The 19657-nt window shown below is 41.8% G+C and overlaps 2 protein-coding genes across 2 annotated transcripts in view; both read left to right on the plus strand.

The window, feature by feature from the left end:
* The first annotated feature begins 3881 nt into the window (after positions 1-3881).
* Positions 3882-19657, plus strand: part of LOC139909261 (extracellular serine/threonine protein kinase FAM20C-like) — a 38200-nt gene continuing 22424 nt past the window's right edge. The window contains exons 1-7 of the mRNA XM_071896277.2: positions 3882-4465; positions 5221-5396; positions 6868-6946; positions 7422-7514; positions 7834-7949; positions 8382-8562; positions 9649-9758. Of these exons, the coding sequence (XP_071752378.2) occupies positions 3882-4465; positions 5221-5396; positions 6868-6946; positions 7422-7514; positions 7834-7949; positions 8382-8562; positions 9649-9758 (1339 nt within the window). The remainder of the gene's footprint in view (positions 4466-5220; positions 5397-6867; positions 6947-7421; positions 7515-7833; positions 7950-8381; positions 8563-9648; positions 9759-19657) is intronic.
* dnhd1 (dynein heavy chain domain 1) overlaps positions 11427-19657 on the plus strand; it is a 28458-nt gene continuing 20227 nt past the window's right edge. The window contains exons 1-14 of the mRNA XM_078282373.1: positions 11427-11836; positions 12216-12404; positions 12747-12950; positions 13062-13172; positions 13408-13564; positions 13899-14153; positions 14461-14604; positions 15194-15299; positions 15535-15776; positions 16415-16658; positions 17191-17348; positions 18312-18437; positions 18598-18874; positions 19328-19455. Of these exons, the coding sequence (XP_078138499.1) occupies positions 11427-11836; positions 12216-12404; positions 12747-12950; positions 13062-13172; positions 13408-13564; positions 13899-14153; positions 14461-14604; positions 15194-15299; positions 15535-15776; positions 16415-16658; positions 17191-17348; positions 18312-18437; positions 18598-18874; positions 19328-19455 (2751 nt within the window). The remainder of the gene's footprint in view (positions 11837-12215; positions 12405-12746; positions 12951-13061; positions 13173-13407; positions 13565-13898; positions 14154-14460; positions 14605-15193; positions 15300-15534; positions 15777-16414; positions 16659-17190; positions 17349-18311; positions 18438-18597; positions 18875-19327; positions 19456-19657) is intronic.

Below are 19657 nucleotides of genomic sequence, written 5' to 3' on the forward strand. Positions count from 1 at the left end.
AACTTATTGGACACACCAGCTACAGACTGAGTATCCCAAAGGCTTGAATAAGGAGTTAACATTGTCCTGCTTCTTATGAAACTGATTGATGGGAATATGTCCATAAAATGTGACTAAGTGTTTTTTCATATTGATGACTGTATATATATATATATATATATATATATATATATATATATACATATATAATACTGTAAATATATTTTGTGTATTTTCTTATGTTTACTTATGTTCTATGCACAGTTATTGCTTGATTGATAATTGAAGACCCTGGTTGTTTATAAATATGGGCCACTCCCACTAAGGAAGCAGAAACACTGAGGAAGGCCAAGGGCTGAAACACATAAATTACTGTGGCTGCTGTGCAAATAAAAGACTGGCATAAATATATAGATGTGAGTGCGGACATTTTTCTATATAGCTTATGTTTCTTGAGTCGGCACCTGAAGAAGTTGAAGTTTGGAGTCGAGCACGCCTATTCTCTTTGTTTCAAAGCTAAGGTAAGCTAAGGTAGGAGAAGAGACTGTGTTAGTCCTGAAATAGACAATAGGTCATATGGTAATGAAAATTGATTGGTTTTGAGTTTAAATTTGAAGATTTCCAAAGAATTAACTTCCTTGATCGCAAGAGGAAGTTGATTCCAACGAAGTGTCACAGAAATAATCAAATAGATAGATAGTGATGTCTAGGAAATTAAATAAGAGGCAGATGCATGTCATTTCCCCCTTTTTATCTCTCTCTCTGTCTCATTCTAATCTCTTTGTTGTCTTTCAAGAAAGCGTTTCATTGTTTCATATGTGTAAATATTTTGATGGGACTTGTTATTGTGTTATTTTGATGTGAATTGTTTTTGAAATCCGTGTCTTCTTGTTACAATGAAGGGCTCTGACTCCCTACATCCACTTTTTCTCCCTGAAGAGAAGAAAAGCCCATCTATCTATCTATCTATCTATCTATCTATCTATCTATCTATCTATCTATCTATCTATCACCGTATCTGTAGGGTAGATAATGTCATAACCAATTAATTACATTATACACTGTACAAAATAATTGGACCACCTGTGTGAATACAGGTGAAAGCTGTGATTCCTTATTGAATGAACCTGTTAAATCCACTTCATCCACGAAGCAGAGATGTAGATGTGAGTATTACAAAGATTCGAAGGGTCAACCGGGCCTCATGAATGTTCAGAAAGTATTTCCAAACTCAAAGGTGATATTTGGAGAGGGAAATGTAGTATTAAAATATAGGGAAAAAACAATCCAAGGCACTCAAGATGTGAGGCACTAAAGATTCCTCCCTATCTGGGCCTCATGTCCTGTTGTTAACTTTTCTATTATGATATAGCCAAGAAAATAAAGACTTTTAAACTTTATACCTAAAATCTTGAGTTAAGTTAAGTGAGGTGCAACTCAATATTAGGAAGGTGGTCCTCTCCTTTGCACACTCAGTATATACAATATGTATATCAAATAAATAGTCAGATTATTTCATATGGTCAGACCGTCACCATGGCATCATACACAGTGCCGTGCAATTCAATACTTCTGAAGATCTGAAGATCTGAACTGTCAGATCTTCCATGTGGACAGGTCTGCTCTCACACACATACACACACACACACACACACACACACGCACACATACACACACACACACACACACACATTTTAAAGAGTCGTACTTCAGAGAGTGAGTTGCAGTGTATCCTGGGGGAATCTCCATGAGGTCTGTTGAGCCTTTATCAAAGTCTCAGCACGAACACACACAGAATATGAAAGGTCTGTCTCGCCCACCGTCTGCCTTGGAGGGCTGCTTGCTTTGTTCAGGCCTCTAGCAGACAAGATAATGTACTGTATAGATATTTACACTGTCATTTCCAAATGACACGCCGGCTGTCTGTCTCTCAGTATTTCTCTCTATCAATAGACTTAGATCCACAGGCAAAACTGTTTAACTGTTATGAAGCCTACATTAAAGACAAAGGTAGAGCATTTGGAACAACCTGCCTGAGGAAATACAATTAGCTGAACTCTGCAGTTTCTTTAATAAGTGAGGTTAAGCAGTAAGTAAGGTTTTCACTGCCGCATAGCACAGAATGACCATGATATATCAGCAGGGGTTTGCTAGAGTTGTTGATCAATACCAGTAACTCAGTGACTAGATCACTTCACCAGGTGCTGATATTCTGTCTTGCAAGAAATTACGTCTTTGAACGCTAAAAAAGCCTTATTTTTAATCCAAAAAAAGCATAAAAAATGCAAAATCAATATTATAGCATATAGCATGGTGATCTATTACCTCTTCACTAGATATTTCTGATTGCAAGGCATTTGACGCTGTCAAAGGCAAAATACTGCAGTGCAACAATGATCCTCTGCCCCTAGAAGCGGATGCAGGGCTTAATCCGAGAAATGTTGAAATTAAGTCCAGGATTAATGCAATTTACTGTATAGACGCCATATAACCATTTTAACAGCTCAAAAAACATGATTTAGTGTTGATTCAGTCCTTAATGCCCCTTTAAAATCGTGTATAAAATATGAAACCATCAACATTAATCCAGAGTGCAGGAAGGCTGTTTTAGGCTTGTCATTTTTCACCAAGTGCGTGGTCAAGTTTTTGGATGTGTGTGCGCTACAGTAGCTCCCTCAGCATACAGGCAAACACAGTCTGTCCTCAAGCTGTTTCTATGGCACCAGGCTGTCTAGTCTTTAGTCTCAGTTTGTTATTTATAATGGTCAGGCAGTTTGCAATTTGCAAACAGGGTCAAGTGCACAACATTTAGATTCAAATTTTAGTTATTTAGCTGACTCTCTTATCCAGAATAACTTCCAGTGAGTGCAACTGTAGAATAAGCTTCAATTCCTAGGTCACCAAAATTACAAGCAACCAATAGTAATGACTACAAGAACCCAAGTTACCAACTGTAAAAGTCAAAGCACCAAAACCACCTTCCTAATAATGAGTTTCCTCCCAATCAATATCTCAGCTGTCTCAAGGATTAGAAACCCTTCAACTGTCTGCCTCTCTTCACCTTCATTACTGAGGTGTATTTCATAAGTGAAATCAATAAAGGGTCACTAAGGGACCGCAGACCTTAATATGAATCCCCTAACAATATCGACCTGCTGGATGATAACAGCAACTTGTTTTTTTTTTCCTGCCTAAATTGGAATTTGAAAAGTCTAACTGATGAATAGACTGACAGAGAGAAGGGCGAACTTTAAAAGAGATGAGTAAACACATTGATCTGTATCCAGATCACCTTAACCTGGCACCGCTCCCTGCCCGAGTGGAGAAAGTAGGAAGTGGAGAAAAGCACAAACAAATGAATAAAAGGTGAGCGGAGACTGGAGCTCTGCCTCAGTCCACAGAGAAACAACAACAGGAGAGTGGTGGTGGCCTTTGAAAAGAAAGAAAACTGTGTGAGTTGAAAGTTGTGCCTTCATTCGTCTCAGTTACCTTCTATTTGCATCCTTTTATGTTCATGCTTGAGTAGTTTTGTCCAGTGAATAGAGAGACAACAGCAGATACTAGAATGGGATTTTAAAGGGCTATGTAGGAGTAGCTTGATATACTAAATCTATTGATATATTTTAATGAGAGTGTAAAAAGTTAGTGGTGCCTTAACTCCATTATCAAGCCCATTTTCTTCATTATGTGGGCTTCCATTTACTTGATGTGGTCTCTTGGTTTGATTTTCTCTGTTCTATGCCATATGGCTCTCTCTCTCTCTTAACTTCCATTTTTAACTCTCTTCTAACACTTTTTCTTTTTCCGCTTTCCCTTCTCCTTCCCTCCTTCTATTCATGTTACATAACTCTCTCTCTCTCTCTGTCTCTCTCTGTCTCTCTGTGTCTCTCTCTCTCAGTAGGATGAGGTGGCGTATGCGCCGTCGCTCCAGGACAATCTGTCTGTCCTTGGCCTTCGTCACTGTTTTCCTCCACCTCTTCCTGGCGCTCGTGTCTCTCTCCATCTCCCAGCAGCCCTGTGACCCCCCCCCTCCGCCCAGGACACACACCCTGAGGGCCCTGGCACGCACCAACCACACCGCCGTGGGGGTCAGCGGTCTGGCCGAGCCGCCGCCTGATGACACACACATGGATTCTCCCAATATGGATGCCAAAGGTCACCCGCAAATGCTTTCTGCCTCACACAAAACGACCACTAAGGCTGGTTTTGAGGACTTGTCAGTCAGGGATAGACCTGTTGCTTCAGTCAACATGGCTGACAAAGGCTTGTCAATGAAAGAGGGTAAAAATTCCTCGCTCAACACGGCAGCTAAGGTGGGTCGCTATGGCGACAGCGTGGCTGAACCCGTGGAGTCTGGGCTGTCAAAGTTAGAGGCGCTCTTCAGCCACCCGCTGTACAATATGCCCAGCCCGCCCGTCCCAGAGGAGGACTGGCTGCTGAAAGTCAAACAGAAGCTCAAGGCCAGTGAGAAGAGCTCCCAGATCTGGTGAGTGTGCGGCACTGTGGAGGTGCAGAAAGTCTGTGTGTGTGTGTGTGTGTGTGTGTGTGTGTGTGTGTGTGTGTGTGTGTTTGCATGTGTGTGCATGCATGTGTAGAGGTCAGTGTCTGGAGTAACTCAAATTACTTTTTTGTGTTAACTAGTAACTTAACATATATATTTTTTTTCTTTTTTCAATTCTTGCAATCCGTTGCAATTTACTTTTTAAAATGGAAATTTGGATACTTTTTTTTTCTTTCATTTTGTTTCATTTTTGTTTGTGCAAATTTAGTCTTATCTTGTGTAGACAACATACTGCTAATATAAATTAGATTGGCTTACTGTTTTAAAAACAGATTAACAATCTATTGCATTTTAAAACAATGATCAACAACACACTTGGCAGCACAAGCCATATTTCTACGGCATGTGAAGTGAGCAACGCAAAAGTACAAATTACTTTTAATACAGAGTAACTTTGTACTGCAACTAGTTACTTTTTAAGGTAAGTTACAAATGAAAGTAATTACTTTTAAAAGTAACTTTCCCCAACACTGGTGGAGGGACATGTTTATGACATTTTCAAAATTCAGCATCCTCTCGTTTGTGTGTTTCTGAACATGAACAGTCACAACTACTTAACATTTCTCCTTTGACATCATCTCCCATCTTTCTTCATAAACCATTCAATTCCCCTCCTCTGTCTCCTCTGTCCCATCTCCCACCTTAACTCTCCACCCCTTTTCCCCCTCCCTCTCCCTCAGGGTGAGCGCTAGCCAGGAGGGGTACGAGGACATCCGGTGGAACAGCAGCAGTGAGAGCCACCCCCCCTGGCTGCGCTTCCACCTGGGCGTGTCCCGCTGGCAGCTCTACCCCCACCGCGACCCCAACATGGAGCCTCTGGCCCAGCAGCTCGCCACGCACCGCATCGTCAGCGCAGGTCTGACACACAGCTTCAGAGTTTCGGTTTCGGTGTCGCTGTCTGTGCAGTGTTTCCTCTGCATGTGTTCAGCAGTGGTGCCTCACCACAGCAAGAGCACAGGAAATGGGGAATTAAAGGCACATCTGTCTCATCAGCCTAAATCACAAAGTGGGGCTGCAGCAGAGAACAGTGTACCATCCCCCTTAATTGAGACCCCCTAGATTTACCCTCTTTGCCTAAACTTTTCTGCCTACAGAGAGTGACAAATCAAAATTTAAGAGGGAAATATAAACTCTCTGGGTTGGTAAACATGAGCGTGTGGTGTGCAGTTTACTGACATCACATTACATAACTTATGGGTAGTGTAGCTTTAACTTGTTCAGTTACATTTTGCTGCCATTTGGAGCCGTCAATGTGCAAAGTTGTCCAATGGCGCTTTTATAGGCTATAGCAGTATAATTTAGCTTAATTTCCTTCTACAACACAAAGAAGTGTCATGCTAATGTTTACAATTCATGTTGTAACTGTGATAATGTCACATTTGCTGTATTTACATTTTAGATATTTAGCTGGCACTCTTATCCAAAGCGACTCACAATGAGTGCAACAGTAGAAAAAGCTTAAGCACTTAGATGAACAACATTACAAGCAACCAAGGGAGGAGCGCAAGGTTCAGAGGCTCAGTATTGTAACAATATTCCCGTGAGTGTAGATGATCATGTAAGAGCGAAGTGCTAGGAAAAAAGAAAGAAGAGCTAAGGAGAGAAGTTTTGGGAGTAGAGGAGGGATCTGATCCAGTCTGGAGAGGATGACGTGATGCACTTCTTGTATAGATTGGTATCAACGTTTGCACAAGAACCATGAGAGCAACTACAACCGGATTAGATATGGAACTAAAACAAAAATCACAATACTAAGCCTAAACCAAACGGAGGAAACTCTGGTCTATGTGGTGGTGGCAGTGGGTGGGTTGTGTGGAGGCTCGTGGCAGAAGAGTGCGTATGTGTGTGTATGTGTGATTGTGCTGTATACCAGACACACTTGAAGGCCAGGGTCAGGCTCTCCAAACCAGATTCACTTTGACGTTCCCTTGAATTGAAAGCTAGTGTGAATCTTGGAGGGGCCTTGGAGGCTCAGCACAGGTACTCCAACATGGACAGGAATACGTGAGCCACTGCACAGCAAATTGTGTATCTCAGTGTCATTCAGCCCCCCCTCTGTGTTGTGCATTTGAACATATGTGTGTGTGTGTGTATGTGTGTGTGTGTGTGTGTGGGTGTGTGTGTATGACAGAGAGAGAGACAGAGAGGGGGTGTAATGTGTACAAATTGATTTAACGGTGTTATGTCTTGGCAGTGATGCACAGGTTTGTGTGTTACATCTTGTTGCTCTGTGTGTGTGCCCCATTAGTGACGCTGTGTTTTGGCACGACGTGCAGTGTGTGCCGTGCGGGGTGTTGCCATGGTAACGTTCTCGGTACTGTTTTCAGTGCAGAAGTCTGGGGGGACGCAACTGAAGCTGGTGATGTCATTTCCCAACTATGGACAAGCCATGTTCAAGCCCATGAAGTGAGTCACACATGGCAGAACCAACACACCAGTCATATTGGGTAGAGAAAATAGAACGTACACCTAATCTTTCGATGAAATAGACTGTCCAGGTAAATCCAGGTGAAAGCTATGGTCCCTTATTGATTTCACCTGTTGAATCCACTTCAGTCAAGAGGAAAAGATATAGATGAAGGGAAGAAAAAAGGTTAAAGAAGGATTTTTAAACCTTCAGACTAATGAGATATGGATTGTGCAACTAAATATTAGCAGGGTGTTCCTAATATTTTGTACACTCAGTGCAGTGAATGGTTTTATTCTGAGTAGGTTAGTCACCTCGTCTTGCTGCACACATTTGGCTGCGAAAGACAACTTCTACAGTGCATGTGTACATGTACAAAACAACTGAACAAGTTTCAGAGGCTTTACTTGATGTCAGTGCAGATGTATAATCCATGAGTGTGTTATGAAAGGTGACTTTGCCTCTCTCTGACAGGCAGGAGAGAGACGAAGAAACCAACTACAACCTCTACTACTTCTCTGACTTTGAGAGACACAATGCAGAAATCGCAGCCTTCCACCTGGACAGGTAGAGCAGACCAAGTCAATTTGTTAGCGTTTGTGTTTTGTCAGTAAACTACAATGAGCACAGTGATTAAAATGGTGGATAAGCCCATCAAATAATGAATGTTATGTAACATTGCATTCAATTATTTTCTCTTCTCTGTAGCCCTTCCTCATATCTGTTACTCTTTGCTACATCTCTATCACCCCCCCCCCCCCCCTCCCTCTCTGGCTTTCTCTTTCTGTCTCTACTCTCTCTCTCTCTCTGTCTCTCTCTCACTTTCTCTCTCTCTCTCCACACCTCTCTCCTTTCTCTATGTCTCTCTCTCTGCTTCTCTCTCCAGGATCCTGGGTTACAGGAGGATCCCTCCAGTGGTCGGGAGGCTGGTGGATGTGGTCAAAGAGATCAAAGACATCACCACCGATCGCAAACTGGCCCGAACCTTCTTCACCTCCCCTGGTACCACTCACACACTCACTCCATTATTAATTTGCTCTGCTCTTCTCGGATTCACGCTTTGCATATTGAGCATATCAATAATGTACTTCGTTTATTTTTTACTCCATCTTGTCTGTAGATGCTCCAGCCGTATCCTTGAAATGGCTTCATATGCCATCCGATTATTAATGTTGTTCTTTCCAATTTTCTGCTCTCTCCACATCTGCACCCATTTCCTCCTCTCCCCTCCTCTCCTCCCCTCCTCTCCTCTCTTCTCCTCTCCACTACCCCCTCCCCTCCCCTCCCCTCCTCTCCTCTCCTCTCCTCTCCTCTCCTCTCCTCTCCTCTCCTCGCCTCTCCTCTCCTCCTCTCCTCTCCTCTCCTCTCCTCTCCTCTCCTCTCCTCTCCTCTCCCCTCCTCTCCTCTCCTCTGTGTTCCTCTGGCTCCCCCTAGTGGGGAATGTGTGTTTCTATGGCCAGTGTTCATACTACTGTTCGACGGAGCATGCTGTGTGCGGCCGGCCCCGGGCCCTGGAGGCCTCTCTGGCTGTCATGCTGCCGGATCTTTCCCTGGCGACCCGCCGGACCTGGAGGTCGCCCTGGAGACGCTCCTACAGCCGCAGCAAGCTGGCAAAGTGGGTATGAGGTTCTTCAGTGGGTCTTTGGTCACATTCAGAGGGAAATAACACCCTGAGGAAGGCATATTGCCGAAACATGTTGGTGGTGTAAAATAAATATTTTGTATGGAGAGAAGTGTGCAACCTTCATACATTATTTATTCTGACTTTGGACCGATGGTTTGCACCTTTCTATGGGTGTGTGCTCTACTAGTTACATATTCAGAGGGGAACCAATATATTGCTATATAAAATATTCATAAAATGGTTCTACATAGCACCAAAAAGTCACCCACCCCCCCACACACAATCACAAAACTAAGCTAGAAAAGGTTCTGCAAAAGAATGCTACTCTGAAAATGTAAATGTTTTTTGTTCACCCTGTAACATAATCCCTTACTAGAAGTCATAGTTTAATAAACTTTTCATTTACCACTCACTGTGCTTAAAGGCTTTACGTGTCGCATTTTAACATCAATAAATCATTACCACATTGAGACATTAATATAATTACTGTAAACAAACAAGACCATTGCAGAGAAGATTGTCAGCCTGTACTGGCCTCTACATTGCATTTTACGTTGTGTGCCATTGGGTTGGATTTTGTTTTCAGAAAATCTGCTGTGTATACGGCACAAACCACAAAGAGGGCCGCTGATTGTGCAACGGTAATGTAAAACAAGACCCTCTTTGCGTCAGGAAGCAACAGGGTTTATGGGAAATGTGGTCTTAATTTTGAGAAACACTAGCACAAACAATACAACTGGTGTGAGACAGGTATCACAATCAATTTGACAATGATATATTGATGTTTAAAAATGCTACACTGGCACCTTTAATTCACACGGGCCTTGAAGTATAAGGGTGAGAAAAGCTGTGTGCTGGATGTGGGCTCAAACCTCACGGTACACAAGAAACCTGGCAATATAATAATAATAATAATAATAATAATAATAATGCTACTACTACTTATAATAATACTTTATTGATCCTCAATAGTGATGCTTGCCCGTACGGGGGCTTCAACCTGGTCCTCTGATCTTCCTACCCACTACTCCCACCCTGCTGCCACGATCTGAAATGACTGACATCTGTCTGTTTCAGGTGGGAGACAGAAACAGATTACTGCTCGACGGTGAAAAAGACTGCGCCGTACAACAAAGGCACCAGACTGGTGGACTTCATAGACATGGTCATACTGGACTTCCTGATAAGTAGGTTCATATTGTGTATATTGCGTTCAACAGGTCAGATTCAAATCATGCCAAACACTTTTTGAATGTTTCAGTAGCAATAAGGCTGAATGGTGGATGTTCAGTTATACCAAAATGAAGAGGTAGGTATACTATGTCTAGAGTAGTGCATTGGGTGGAACATCGCATCAACTCTGGGGTATATTTTGTACCCATAGATGCGTGGGATGCAAAAGGTTGTGGTTCAAATCACATCTCTCGCCTGCCTAATATGAGACATGGGAGGATATGTTGATCTATAGGCTCTCAGGCCTGTTTCTGTTGATGGAGCAGCTCTCACACACACACCAAACACCCACCCACGTACATGGTATACACAAGGTCTTCCTCTATGCAGGCAACACAAGGGAAAAATGTTTTTGTTCCTCAAAATGGTCTAAATGAACATATTACAGAGCCATTCATGACACAGTTGTAAAATGCCTGCAAAAGAACTATAATATTAACCTATAATATGTTTTAGAGGGGTACACGCATCAAGGAAAATTATTGTAATATACTAAATATTTTATGAGAAAATGATAGTGACACCATTGGAGATGAAAACTATCATAAAGGTCAATCACAGACACAAAACTGTGATTTCTCCTTAGGATAGTTTTCTCATGATCGTTGAGTTCTTGTTTAATTAAATCGTTATTATATAAGAAAATGTTCTAAAAAAAAAAGGTCGTAAGGTTATAAACAACCGCAGCTTTGTATGGGCTACTTGACCTTCGCCCAGCAGACGGACTTCAGAGCGCAGCTGAAGTTACTGTGCGTTACTATGGCAACGAGACGTCGCTGTGGTTGCGCTGACAACTTCTTCACAGTCAGGTAAGAAAGTAGCTCAAGTTAGCTAGTTTAGTCGTAAGTTTTTTTTTTTTTTTACAGATTTAACTTCTTGGTTTAAATGTAGAAACGCCACTTTGTGTTTCAATTGTCTAGTTATTGACAGCAGTATTAATGCGTTAAGTTACAATGAGTTGCAGTGTGTTTGGTTTGTTGACAAGGAGGAAATATGTTAAGCAGCTAACGTTAAGTTAGCAAACCTTGCTTGCTAGTAGTGTTAGCATTAGGTTTAGTTAACGTTACGCAGGGTTGTACTGGAGGGTACCTAAACCCAGTTTATGCTCATTTTTATTTGTTCTATACTCATAATACTCTGATGTAAAACTATAAAATTCATATTAAATATCATGGTAAGTATCAAACTAATTCAAGTCACATGAGGATAAGATCCAACTCCTTCGAAAATGTTGCCCCACAACTTTGTCCAAAAAGCTGTTCAGTTTTTACTTTAATGATCTATTTGTTTTTTATTTGTCTTTGTTTTTGTTTTCTTTGCTAAGCAGTATTCATATTACCCAAATCTCAGCTCACCCCTGCTTGTTGCCAAAGAAACATGAGCATGATTACTTGTCATGTGCATCTCTATCTAGAAAGTTGGAACTTGTTTTTGGTATGCAGATAGTTAACACAACTTGCAGGATGATTATAGCAAGATGTGATGGAGATTCATTCCTCAGGTTTTCCTAATTTTATTTTTTCCTTACACAGAAATTCTGATCCAAATCTTAACGAAGAATGGCTAAAGTTTCAGGTATCAGTTGAAAACCTGCTGATGGTATTCATAGAGCGATCAGCAGCATGTTCGCTGCCCCGATGGAGGAAAGACAACATGATGGAACTTCTCAGACCGGTGCCAGAGACGGGACTCGGCCCGGATCCAAGGCTAAGAAAAAGGCCCATACTCCAACGGCCAGTGTTTCCTCTGGGCCTTCACTGACCTTCCCACCACTATGCCGGGAGCCGCCTCTCTTCTCAGCGGCCTTTATGTGCAAGCCGCTGTCCGGTCGCAGCACTGTCCTTCAAACTCTGCCCCCTGACACTCCTTTATCAGTGGTGGAGCTCCCTCGTCTTATAGCCCAAGTGGGTCCTGAGAGGGCCATAGGTGACACAAAATGGATAGAAGGACCTCGTCTAATGGCCTCAGCGTTAAGCACCGACATACCTGTCAGAACTGCTGATGTGTTGGTTAAGGAGTCAACAGCACAGAGGTACACAGAATACTTACCAACACTGATTTGGATGGTCTGATTTTAACACACCCATGCTTTCTATACAGTTTCATATTTTAAAGGTTTGGGGGCAGAGTGGGGCTCTCCGATGATAGCTTATGTAAAATATAATACCTATAGGCAAATATTGAATGATGATATATGTTATAGGCCTGTATAAGTCTGTCTCGATGGGCTTCTGGAACATTTTAGCCTAGGGCAGGAAATACAGCTGGACATAAAAATTCACCAGCCTTTTTTTTTTTTAAGCCAGCCAAATTATAGTAAATCTCTCAAACAGTGGTTGTTTATTTACTGAAGTGGCTTAAAGAGTAGTAGTATTCTAATGTTTATGCTCACTGACTGTTTACTGTTTCAGTCTTACAGATAAAAATGAATCCATGAAAATCACAACAAGTAAGGACAAAAAGGTTAAGACTGGGAAAGAGACCAAGCCGAGTAAGCTTCCTCTCACCGGCACAGAGGTGGTTGAGATCTTTTCCGAGAAAAGACACCGGGGAGAACTGGAGTTTTATTACCTGAAAGAAGTGGGTGGTGAACCTTACAGGTACTCTCAATAAGGTTATCTACTGTCTTTCAGTGCAGACTCTCATAGCTGTTTTTATGTAGGTAGACATGCTGCTTGAACACACACAGTTACAGACTATTGATATGCAAAGTGACATGTATTATCTACTGTCCATGTTATGTCCCGCACTGTTCCTTTGCACTGTATATGTGAGGTCCCTTTGTCCTTGTACCATATGTCTCAGTATGTACTGTGTACAACCTTTACTATCCTTGACAATAAAGTGATTCCAATTGTCATGTAAACAGCCGATCCCTAATCAACCCCTCTTCTACGTCAATGAGACTTTACGACTTGACTGTATGCTTCCCTTTCCTCCAGACCCTACGACCTGCGAGCGGTCCATCCCAGTAAAGCTGGTTCTGAGCACTACATCTTCTCCCCCAGCACTGTGCTGCATGTGACAGAGAACGGCTATGGTGGACTTGTCACTCTGGCAGAGTGGTACAGAGAGTGTGTGCTGTGGACAGCTTTGCAGGACATCCCGTTTTTCAGGGACTACAGAATGCGGAAAGCATTCACCTGGTAAATACATATACACTATGTTTTCTGTCTCGCTCACTGCAGATTTGTGAAAATTGGTTTCTTTGTTTGGATCTTCAGATTTTTCCTATGTTGTGTTTCCTGCTGTTCCAGGTGGCACAGAAATGTGCGCAAGGTCGCTTTCTGGCGCAAGTGTGAGAATCTGCAGGACATGCTGCTTACAGCCGTGCCTCAGTTCAGGAACGCTCTTTTTCTGCTCACCAGGTCTTTAAGATCAAATTCCCAGTCTTAAATCATAATTATACCACTAATGTTGCCTGACTCCTGTTTGAGTTATTTAGTATTTATAGAGTCTGTTATAGTCTGTTTTTGTTGTAATACTTAAAGAGCTATCAGACTTGTAGAAGTTTTGAACTGGATCTTTAACTTTTAGGTCAAGTATGTAACTTCAAAATCAGATATGAGTGTATGGATTACTCAACAATAATATCTTTTACAGAGTAATTGAAGAACTGAAAGGGGCGCACTGGCTGCCTCAGGATGAGTCGAAGACCTACACACTACTGGAATTCAAGAATGTCCTGACAACCAAGAATCAGGAGTGTCTGGGGTTATTTGAGAAGTTATTACAGTATCGCACTGTCATCCTGAATGCGGTACCACAGCATTTTCTTGACATACATTGAATCAGTAAAACATAACTATAACAAATATTAAACCTAAGTATGAAGCATAGTATTAATGATAAGACTAGAGCTACATGATGACATTCCAGGTACATGTATTCCAGAATTTGAAAAATTTTGGAGCATAGGAAAGAAAGTGTATGATCTGAGAAAATAATTGCAGATATAACTGAAGATACCCATCCCTGCCTGTAATTTTCTAGGTTTATTTATGTTGTTTTCTTTCAGAACATAGGCTAAAATGGTAGCACTATAGAACGCTACCTATATTATTGCTAAAGTCTCAACGCTCATTTGTCCCCAGGTGAAGGAGGACAGCTATAAGGCACACCAGAAGCTGCAGCTGTGCACTGAGTCCTCTAAAAAGCCAAATGAATGCAACCAACCCCTTCACCTTCAGCTGGCTCAGCAGCAGGACCTGAAGAAAGAGTTGTCTCGGTCTGAGAGCGTCTTGCAGAAGCTGGGCAACTTGGCTGCTCTCGTCAATCAAATGATCGTGCAGAGCCTCGTCACAATCACCCGGCAAGACGGCACTTCTTTCCTCAACAATGTTATGAAGGTGACAAGAATATTCATGCGCTGTTTTCATGTAGCAGTGGTATCCTGACCTCCACTGTTAGAGAAAATGGGAAATTAAAAAGACAATAATCTAGCCAAAATTTCTCTAAAACACATAATTATTAAGTAATTAAAGATGCTTGAGCACTGCTGCAACTGCAGTAGAACTATAACCAGGAGAGATGTGGAACCCAAACTAGAAAATAAAATCATGGAGGAAGTACAAGATAGAGTAAATCAACAAAGCATTTCATGAACATTTCATTAAATTCATGTTGTGGATCGTTGGTTTTTGTTATGTTTGCTAGAGGGAGAAATCTCAGCAGTACTGTCTCTTCCAAGCCGAGCTGATTTTCAGTACAGATGGTCGGCTGACTCTTGACCCACCAGTGCATCTGTTCCAGGAAGTGGTGAGCGAAGCACTCCTGACTGTCGGTGACTCTGCAATTCAGGTGACTAACAGATTTCTACAATTGTATCTGTTGATGTGGTAGGAGTGCAGAGAAGCTGGGCACACTGACCCTTTGCTGCATAGACACCTATATGTTTGAATGGCGGGCACTCAACAGTAGTTATGTCACTGGAAATGGGTGTCTCATTTTTGGGACATTTTGGACTTGGCATAAAGAAATGAGGATGCGATCTCTCATTTTTAGGTCATAATCTGAACACCCCATGAATAGAAAGTGTTTGGACTAGCAAAATGATTGGATGACTGAAATGCATTGAAATGCGATGAAAGACAAATTATTAGTTTGAATATCTGAAACCTGTTTACTTGCACACGTTTCAAAGTTATGGTTATAGTTGTGTTAAATGATTTTAAATTATTTTAACTGGGTGTATCAATAAGAAAACCATATCATTAAGAAAATTCCAGCAATTGTGCAGGACTAATAAAGCTTTGTTTATCTGTGTTCATTCATACATTCGCTCAACCAGTGTGTTTGTAGTTTCAATAAATGAGGTTGTACTGTGCAACGTCTTGATCATGAACTCATAATGCAACCTCATCCTGACTCCCTGGTTTCCCTCTGGTAGATGTCTGACACTTGCGGTTTCTTCCTGGAGACCAACAACAGCAACAACAGCACTTTCGGCTCTGGTTCTGCTCAGGAGTTGACCTCTGACCTCTCTGCTATCACAGGTAAGGCCTTTTGTTTTGAGGTTGTGTCTCTGTTTCACCTTGCTGCACTATTATTTTTGTCATCAGAAAATCAGCTTTTCAAGAATTTAGAAAAACAGCTTTTGTTCTGACTGACAACCATGCTTTTTTGAAAATGTATCATGGGTTCTTGAGTTTTTTCCATGACAGCAGTGATGCGATGTACACTTTGAAGACAGGTCATCAGCCTTGAATGTACATGTTTTCCCAATTCCAGGGGAGAATAAGGACAGCGACGATGGGATGACTGGTCTTAGAGGGGTTTTCAGCAGAGAGCAGCGAGAGCTCAGAGACCAGTCAGCTCGCTGGCTGGTGCTGCCAAGGCTGACGTCTCTCACGGTGCAGGGCCACAGGCTGCGAGGCTGCTACCATCCCCTCTCCAAGAGACAGCTGGAGTGGCAGATCAGCATCAATGACGTTTCAAAGCAAGTTGAGAAAGAGCAAGCCAAGATCATGCAGGCAAGACTGTCACTTTCAAATTCAATACTCAACAAACCCCCATACATCATATTTCCGAAACACATTTTTATGTCATATATGACTGGAGAGAGGCATTCCAATGTGCTAACCGCCAAACTCACTCTTATTTCCTTGTTTGTGAAAGACAGGTATCAATTTTCTGTTGTTGTGATCACATCGGACAGCTAACCAAACTGGTTCTTTTTCAAAAAGGGATAACAAAGCTAATTACAAAGAGATTACAAAGTTGCTAATAGAATGAGATGTGACGAGTGTCCATTATTTGTTTACAGTTCACAAAACGACACATGTAAGTTAATTTCATATTCAGCACTTTTTTATTTGATTCTATAAGTTGTGCGACGTCTCTGTGATGTTATGCGACATCACAGCCAGCAAAATGTTGCAAAAACATTAGATTTAGTTCACACATGCACAAGCAACACGCAAGTAAAATAAATTCAACACATGTAATATAACACCTGCATCACAAAGCAATTGTTTTGCAACCCGATGATGCAGGTGTAACAAATTTTCTCTTGTGAAAGGAATGAACCTCCATTAGAGAAATGCATCAGTGCATTAAGTGTGATCCTGGCCTTAAGTGTTTCTGGTAATTGTCTCCGGTTTCTGGATAGGAAGCTCAATCAGAGATCCAACAGCTGTGTGACGGGTACAAGTGGTTGGCGGACATTCATTTCTTCACTAGCCGGTGGAGCCAAGCCTCTTTGGAGTCCATGAAGCGTCAGCCTGCCTTAGTCTATGAGGAGCAGATTAAGAAGGTACGCAACTGGACTGAAAGGATCCGCACACTGCCCCCGTCGTTCTCTACCGCCAACCAGCTGTTCATCATCCACTGCGCCCACATCCAGGAAAATCTAGGTATGTTTGCATTTGTGTCAAACTAAACTAACTTTTGATCCACAGGCCACAGTGACTGATGGACTCCAAAATCCACCTGCCACTTTCACTTGTTTACCAGCCAGTGATTTTTCAACATAATGTAGAGCCTCTGACTGATGACTGGTTACTTGTCTACCAACCACAGTCAAAATTTACCAGCATTTTGCTAGTGCCAGCCACCAGCCAAATGCTGGTAAATTTTGATTAATCTTCCCACCCTGATGTTTGTATGAGTATACAGTGTGTTGGCGTGGCAGTAGCTTAAATGTTAGGGAAGTGGGCTTATTGGTCACCAGTGACCGGTTTGAATCCCCCAGGGTTCCCACTGGTCATATCTGGAATAGTAAACGTCAGTAGAAGTCTTCCAATAGTCGACTGTGGTTGCACTGGGCAGCTCCCGGGTCTGTGTGTGTGAAACTGTGTGTGTGGTGACTCTTTGTGTTCTGTGAAACTTTGTGCTCTTTATGTGGGATTTTGGGTGAGTGGCTGCTCTTTGCCGGTGTTTCCCCAGGACGACGGCTGAAGTCCATCGAGGAGAAACTGTTAAAACAGCTGGTTGAGCAGATGAAGCTGCACTCACAGAGCCTCATATCACACCTGAGGAGGACTACTGCTGAACTCAAGACAGAACCCAGAGACTTCTATGACTTTGCAAAATACGCTTCCATGGTATAGAATTGTTTAAACTATTTGCATGTATAAAAACTAAAAAACGAAAGAAAAGCATTAGTAACAATAACGTAAGACAAGAAATAGATTACAGATTTTACAGGTGAGATAAAAAAGCCAGTGGGGTAATCAAATCTCAAAAGAACAAAGAAACAAAAACAAATTAGACAAAAGAAGATTAGACAAAGGAAACTAAATGACAGCAAAACCCAACTCAAGTAGGAAAATTGTATAACAAAAGCAAAATGCATAAATGACAAAACTGTACCAGTATTACTGATGATTGTCAACTCTGTAGCTATAGTCCTAAAACTGATCACATTGTTTTATATACTCATTCACATCCATTCAGCTGTAGGGTGCCCAACCATAGACTTCAGACCCTACCCCGCTTAAAAAAGAGTAGAACTCAATACAATTTTCCCCTGCATTGACGGTACAAGGACGGCAGTCTGATTTGTTGCAGAAGTGTCACAGCTATCACAGTTGATGCTTTCTTTCACATTCTCTCAAACTTTTGTCCATACTTTTTAATTCTCCATCCCAAGAGTTTCACCTCGTCAGAGCTTATGTGTTCAGAGTTTTGATTACATTGTCCAAGGATGATTGAGCGATAAATGGTGCATTACGATATGTAATGCTGTCATTTCAGTGAGCACCAGTGAGTCTGTAATTGGAGAGCTGGCAGAGTGCATAAGTGCGCTCTTTATGGTCATGAGCTGTTAAACATTTGCAAACATAAACATTTAAGTCAAAGAGAGAGTTTGAGAGTTAAAAAAAGAAATGTACTAAAACTGCAGTTACACAGTTTTTCAATAACAGCAGCAGCGTCTAGCCATAGGGGCCTACACTGACCTCTGGACCAGGAGAGATATTCCACATCACTAACAAAACATGATTTATTACAGGTATGAGAAAATGGTAACATTGATAGAAATGGAAAACTTTGCTTTCTTTCCGCAGGTAAGGCAGTCTGAGAAAATGTTGGCTGACACGCAGCAACGTTTAGAGTACATCCACTCCCTCCAGGATACCATCTGCATAAACTATAGGAAGATGACTGAACAGGAGGTGACTTTGGAAGAACAGGTCTGCAGGCAGAAATGTGAAAATGATGTCATTAATAAACACATTACGACCCAATTTCATGCATCATTTCAGAACGTTCTAGCTGTTTGCTCGCATTTCCACTCTGTCTGCTTTTACACTGCGGCGTGTGTATTTGTGTGCCTCTGTGTTCTGTATTTAGATGCTGAGCTTGTGGGATTGCTATGTCCCTCTCTTGAAGCAAGCAGAGGACACTGTGTGCCAGCGTCTTCCCTCAATGGCTGACGCACTGGACCGAATGTTCTCGTCTTTGGTCTGTGATCTGGACAAAATGGTGTCTAATGCCACGTCCGGACCCTTCCTCAACCCCGCCCAGAATGCCAATGAAATGTTCTCCAAACTTAATGTTATGTGCAGACAGGTGTATGCTGTCAGTGCAAAGCTGAAAGAGCTTAGCAGGACCAGTGAAAACCTAAGAGGTGAAGTAGTAGAAAATTGTGGAAACGAACAAGTCATTTGTTTGTTTTTCTTTCCTTTCTTTATGATCGTGCTAAACCTGGAAATTTGAAAAATGTCATGGAGATTTGTTCAGAATATTTTCAACTTAATGTGAAACTTGGCCACTAGTAGAGCAAAACACTTTCAAATTTACCCCCCCCCCCCCAAAAAAAAAAAACCCAACAGATTTCCTGATTTATTGAAGTCCCATGTGAGAGTTGCTAGCCAACACAATCCCTATTACATTAAAATCAGCTATTCAACAAAAAAGGAAAAAATGAACATAAACACTGTCAAATATCTTGGAAACATGTTTTTTTGGCTTAGAATAGTCATGGAAAATAGTCATGGAATTTATTTGAAAAATGGTGTGGGAAACTTATTTTATACCTCGTCTTCTCATCAGACCAGTGTGTCTTGTTGCTTCCCATTAGGACATCCACTGGATTTAGCCGTTGTGACAACAGCCATTCAAAAGATCAAAGCCCGCAAGGAACTGTGGGAGCTGATGAGTGTGTACATGACTTGGATACAAGAGTGGAGGCAGTTGCTCTTCAGCAAGGTAACATGTCATATGAACTTCTTTTTGCTTTTTGCTTCACCCTGGATGACCTGAAAATTGTTCTTGAAAACCACGGCACCTGCTGCCTCTGCCATTTTAAAAATATAAATATTAAGATAACACCCTAGCTCCATTAAAACAGTAACTGTCTGTCTCTTGTCTGCTGGCCTGTCCGTCTGTCTGTCTACCGATCTGTCTATTA

Source organism: Centroberyx gerrardi, chromosome 3 (genome assembly GCF_048128805.1).
Source record: "Centroberyx gerrardi isolate f3 chromosome 3, fCenGer3.hap1.cur.20231027, whole genome shotgun sequence".
Lineage (NCBI taxonomy): Eukaryota > Metazoa > Chordata > Actinopteri > Beryciformes > Berycidae > Centroberyx > Centroberyx gerrardi.